This window comes from Ochlerotatus camptorhynchus, unplaced genomic scaffold, assembly GCF_037179485.1.
Source record: "Ochlerotatus camptorhynchus isolate MF236.1 unplaced genomic scaffold, CSIRO-AGI_Acam_v1.1 ptg000371l, whole genome shotgun sequence".
NCBI lineage: Eukaryota > Metazoa > Arthropoda > Insecta > Diptera > Culicidae > Ochlerotatus > Ochlerotatus camptorhynchus.
Genome location: NW_027040859.1, coordinates 2,632,061 through 2,637,509, shown reverse-complemented (window position 1 = coordinate 2,637,509; position 5,449 = coordinate 2,632,061). Strand labels below are relative to the sequence as shown.

The 5,449-nt window shown below is 41.1% G+C and overlaps 1 protein-coding gene across 1 annotated transcript; it reads right to left on the bottom strand.

Moving 5' to 3' along the window:
• Positions 1-1,007: 1,007 nt before the first annotated feature.
• Positions 1,008-2,605, bottom strand: Osi8 (Osiris 8). Its single transcript, XM_065232697.1, has 2 exons — positions 1,981-2,605; positions 1,008-1,902 (listed from the first exon to the last, which is right to left on the bottom strand). The coding sequence occupies exons 1-2, from the start codon at positions 2,428-2,430 to the stop codon at positions 1,507-1,509; spliced, it is 846 nt and encodes a 281-aa protein (XP_065088769.1). The 5' UTR covers positions 2,431-2,605; the 3' UTR covers positions 1,008-1,506.
• Positions 2,606-5,449: the final 2,844 nt, after the last annotated feature.

Below are 5,449 nucleotides of genomic sequence, written 5' to 3'. Positions count from 1 at the left end.
AAACAGTACAATATCGAAAAAGGCTAGAAGACAATGATCAAAAAGTTTTGTTTTCCAATAGTAATTTCCATTTAAACTTCAAATGGTTTGTGCCAAGCCAGTTTCTTATCAAATGAGTTCAAACTTTCGGAGGCTAATCAGGACCCGATTTGAAACCGTTTGAACACTGTTGAGCGAAAATTTCAAATTTTGCATCAGTCTTATTTTCATTCTCAAAACTTGATCCAAAATGCGGTCGTGTCTTGGACACTAGCCCAAGCTTTTGTTTAAAACATTAGAGCCAAAATAAAGGAACTACTTGCAATAAGAATGTCAAAAAACCGTAATTGAATTGGCTGAAGCTCATTCATTCGCATCCCTATACATGTTCGCCTCCAGTGCTGCTCAACAACCACTCAATCATATTAAAACAAACATTGAAAACCAATCATTAACTTCTGTTTGGATTTCATTGATAAATTTCTGCCTGGTTACATCCTTTACTGCATTCATAATTACCACCCACATCCACTCGCCCAAGGCATACCGGTCTTCACTACAATTGCATTTAATGATCGTGGGCGAGAGTCCACTGGTCCATGACTCCCTTTAAAACGCATATGTTTGCTTTGAGCGAAAATGGGTGAAATCGCTTTCGCTAAAATATAATTGCACGGATAACAATTATCCAGGGTAAAGCGGTGAAGGGGGCGGAGGGGAAGGAAATTATTGGACCGCATTCGGACATCACGTTACTACGCGGTGGAATTGGAAAAACCAGATCCGAAAGAAAGTGCGTTTGATTGCGCACGTTCCGAGGAGAGCTAGTTTTTCCTGCTAAGGAACTTGTTTGCTCACTTTTGCACTGCACTTGCACGCACACACACACATACATGGTGGCTGAATTGTGGGACAAATTGGAAAAGCTACCAGCGCAGTCAACAGTGAGAGTGAAAGGTGGACGAGAATTTACTTTGGTTTTTCGGAAACGGCTGTTCAGTAAGAAGCATGGTGGGTTTCTATTTTTTCATTTCATCATTTTAGTTTATTCGGCTTTTTACAAATGGATCTTAAGAGACTTAATTAAATAAATAATCAGTTCTTCGAGTGGCATAAATTAAATTACAATTAAGTTAAATAAATATGTTAGCAAGTTTTTAAAACTATTTTTAAAAAATGCTAAGGCTCTTTGCTTCCAAAAACGAGAAAGCGAACGGACGGTTTTTTTGTTTGGATTCCGTTCGCGGTTCTTCAATAGGACAGGTTGAGACAGAGAGCAATGGAAAGGGGATAGAGCATGAGGTAACGTAAGAATTAACAAAAAACTTGATTTTTTTCCATTTTTCGATCATCAGTCAGTTTCCTGAACTTTTGCGGTCAATCTGTTGTGGTTTCTATGATGTGTGTATGTGTATGTGTTGGGTGTCTGTAGGGCATTTGTTTGTCTGTGAGCTTCTTCACAAGCTTTGGCTGTTCTGTTTTTGTTTTGCTGAAGACCTTTCTGGGGGTCTTCATCATGTAAGGACCTTACTGGGCGTAGTGTCCATAGCCGTTGTAGGCCAGACCTTGGGCGGCACCAATGCGGCCCCAGCCGCCACCGTGTCCTCCGGAGACGACGACCTCATGGGCAGATTCATGGTGGCCACCACCGCTGGAGATCAGTTTCTTGATACCGATGATCGAGGCGAGTGCGAGAGCGAGCTTGGATACGATCAAAGCTTTACCGGCCAGCAAAGCTAGGGCACCGAAGGCAAGTGGGACCAGGGTGCTTCCGAGCAGCAGTGGGATCATGATCCAGTGTCCGTTCTTCTTGTCCTTGTCCTTGTTGCCGAATCCGCCACCGGATCCTCCGAAGCCACCGCCGCCTCCGGCACGGACTTCATCCATGGAGCGCTTGATCTCTTCGCTGGATGGGAACTTGACCTAGTTTTGAAAGAAAGAAACAGTGATCACGGTTATTCAACCTGATTTTGTGACATTCACGTCGCACGGTGTACTTACTTGCAGGGTGTGGGTTTGGAAGAAGGACAGGACCTTATCGAACAGCATCGAGTTTAGGGAGCGTTCCTTCTCATCCATGGAGCGGGGCAGATCCATCTCAATCTGGGCTTCGCTCTTGACTGGGGTGCTGTCGATTGGGACATCCTGATCACGGATGAACTTGACACCTTCGCTGATCTTGAAGTCCTTGAGAGATCGTGCAACGCGATCCAGAATGGTGAACAGTTTCAGTTTCAAGCAGGTGGGAACATCGGAGCTGGCACAATCCTGGTACGTCTTGTACAGGTACTTGATCTCGCCGAGGTACGATCCGGACCGAGGTGTCTGCTGCTGTGGGTCATGAGTGTCGTCGATTGTGTTCGAGTTGATCGATTGTGCCGCGGATGCACTGTGGGCCAAGGACACCGAGGCCAGGCAGCTTATCACCAATAAACACTTGAACATCTTCATTTTCGATTGGACTATCTGTTGCTCCCTCTTCACGGACTAAACTAAATCACTAAACTTGCTGGTGTTTTAAGTAAATCTGTTTTGCGGGGAAAACAGATCACAAAGTTGAACCGCTTCACGGAACTCCTCACTCTCTGCTTTGGATAGTTCTAGAACTGTAGACGAATGAAATCAAACTGTGCCTATCTCCGGTCTGATCCGGCCATATATACCACTTGCCAAGCTGGTTGAATTTTCAATTTTCCACCAGCCCAGGTTCAGCTCGGAGTTTTTCCCTCCCCTCCCCCGAAACCGCACCCAACCAAACCGAACCGATCAGCAACATAAACTATGTGCACTAGAAAAGCGAGCAACTACATGCATACATTCATCCAAACCCAACGCAGCATAGGAGAAATGCACACACGCGAGACTTACGGGTGCATCTTCTGCGCATTGCAATTGCACACACATCAACAGTAGTAACAACAACACCAACAGCAACCAGTTCCTTCGCGCCAAACGAACAAGTGAGTGAGCGAGACGATCACCCCATCCGACCATCCGTACGGCTAATTCCGTTCTATTCTATTGCACCTCTTGGACCGACAGACGAAAGGCATGTTTACACACAGGTTTTCCACGTCCCGCATTCCACCCAACCTGATCTCCCCTACACGATGACCACTTCGAGCGGGCCTTGCGTGCGGCGCACGCCTTCAAGACATACCAATTCGTTCATCAAAAAACCATCCACCCACTACCAACCACCACCAACTGCCAGTCAACCACCCAGGATCCCGATCCTCGCCCTCGGTCGCTACCAAGCAAAGCGTGAAAATTAAACTGCAATCGGCACGTTTAACAACGACAGAGAAACGGATCGAACTAATTTAGTTAAATCTCTCGGCTTTCCATATTGTGTTTCCTTTTTGCGGCGAAATACTCATTGAAGAATGATGTTTTCATGCACCATCCTTGAATAAATTCCCAAAAATGTTTTTTTCTGGAAAAATGTGCTATTCCGTCAATTTATGTTTCATCTTGCAAGGAATTAGCATAATGGAAAGTGATGATTTTTTTTTTATTGCTTCTGAAAATGCATATTCAGAGTGATTAAGTTTCACTTTCCTTTGCGAATCCACCACTTGTTGATTGGTTGGGTGGTTGTCAGGAGACGGAGGGATGTGGCAAAGTAGAACTAGTCAGACGGCAAGCTAGCTGTATGTTAGCTGCTTGATTCATTCATAATGCTTCGCTGAGAGGCTGAGTTTATCGGTCGATTTGCGATTATGTTGTGCGAATAGCGGAAAAGTTTCGAAATGCGTTGTGTACAGAACTTTCCGCTGATTTGTTCTGCTCTGCCTATTGAATGGATCTACGAAATAAAAAGCTCTGCGCTTAGCTGAGGGGCGTGAAATTTAAAGAAGTTGGGGTTTAAAAATCGCTGCCTATTATGATGTACCAATTTTGGTCATACGTTCTAGCACAATTAATTAATTGACTGGAACACACCACAATAGGAGCGTAATCCCATAACTGGTACATCTACTCTATAATCTATTAATTTAGACACTAGATGGAAGGGACTGTAAATCGAAAACTTTGTTTTATCTAGTTCTTTTATTTGGAAGGCTCAATCGTGTTAGCTTTACAGAGCCGATAATTCATTGTTCATACTCCCGGCTTACCCGAGGTTAGAGGGATACGTTGTCGAAGGATAGGATCAGGGGTTTCGTTGTCTCATCAGAGCGTTGTTGCCAGTATGAGCGGTAGTGCGCTTATAAATTCGTCTGGAGTTCGACCAGCTATAATGACCAGTAGGCTACAATGAGACTCATCTTGGAGGCAAGAAAAACAAAATATAAGGAATCAAAAACATAAATGAAATGGGCTTATTAATGCTCATTGCGCAGTATCTCAAATTTAACTTTACTTAAACTAAATTTTATCATAATTTTATCTTGACTATTGCATAACTTTAACTTAACATCAACAAATCTTTATCTTAACTTAACTTATTAACTTTTAACTCAACTTAATCTGAACATTAACTTTATCTGTACTTTAACGTAACTTTAACTTGGCTTTAACATATCTTTAACTTATCTTAAACTAAACTTTATCGTAGCCTTCACTTAACATTATATAATCTTTTCCTTAAATTTAACATTATTTAAAATCAACTTGATTTTATCTTTAACTTATTTATTTATTTATTTATTTATTTATTGACTTATAATTTGTAACTTAAGACTTATGTCTTTTTTCTGTTACATCGATTATATCAAAGTATAACAAGCGCCACAAGTATATTACAAAACAAAAAAAAATGATACGTAACACAAACTGAACTACATTTACTACTAAACTAAAATCCTCAATACATCCTCTCTTAAATGCTGTTAACGAATTTACATTAGTTAGACTATTGGGTAAAGAATTCCAGTGAACTACACCTCGCACGAAAAATGAGTTCCCGTACTTTGACGTGCGATGTCCTGGCAAAATATATTTAATGGACCGATTGCTTTGTGAAGTTTACAATTTTCTGTGTAGATAACCGGGTTGTTTTGTTCTCGACAAACTATGCAAAAATAAACAACAGCGTAGCTTGCCAAAGTTTACCAAAGGGCATCCTATTAGATGATGTTGCAGGTGAGAAACTCTAGAATATCTACTTAATTTAAAAACATATCGAACACATGAATTAAGAGCCACCTTAAGTTTATTGAACGTACCAGCAGATACATCATCGAGGAGAAAATCACATGCCAAAAAATAAGGAAGAAGGAGGCTTTTGAATAGTTTAATTTTAACATCAGTTCAAAGAAATGATGATGTTATGTGAAGTGAACGTAAACAAGCATAAATTTATCCACATTGTGACAACACATATTTATCCCATCCAAAATTGGATTGAATACGGATACCCAAGCTGGTAGCATTATCGAAGTATTCAATTGTTTCATTGTCTAAAAGCAATGAAGGTTTTAATATATTTTGAAAAGAACTGTTTGTAATAAAAATTGCGTTTGTT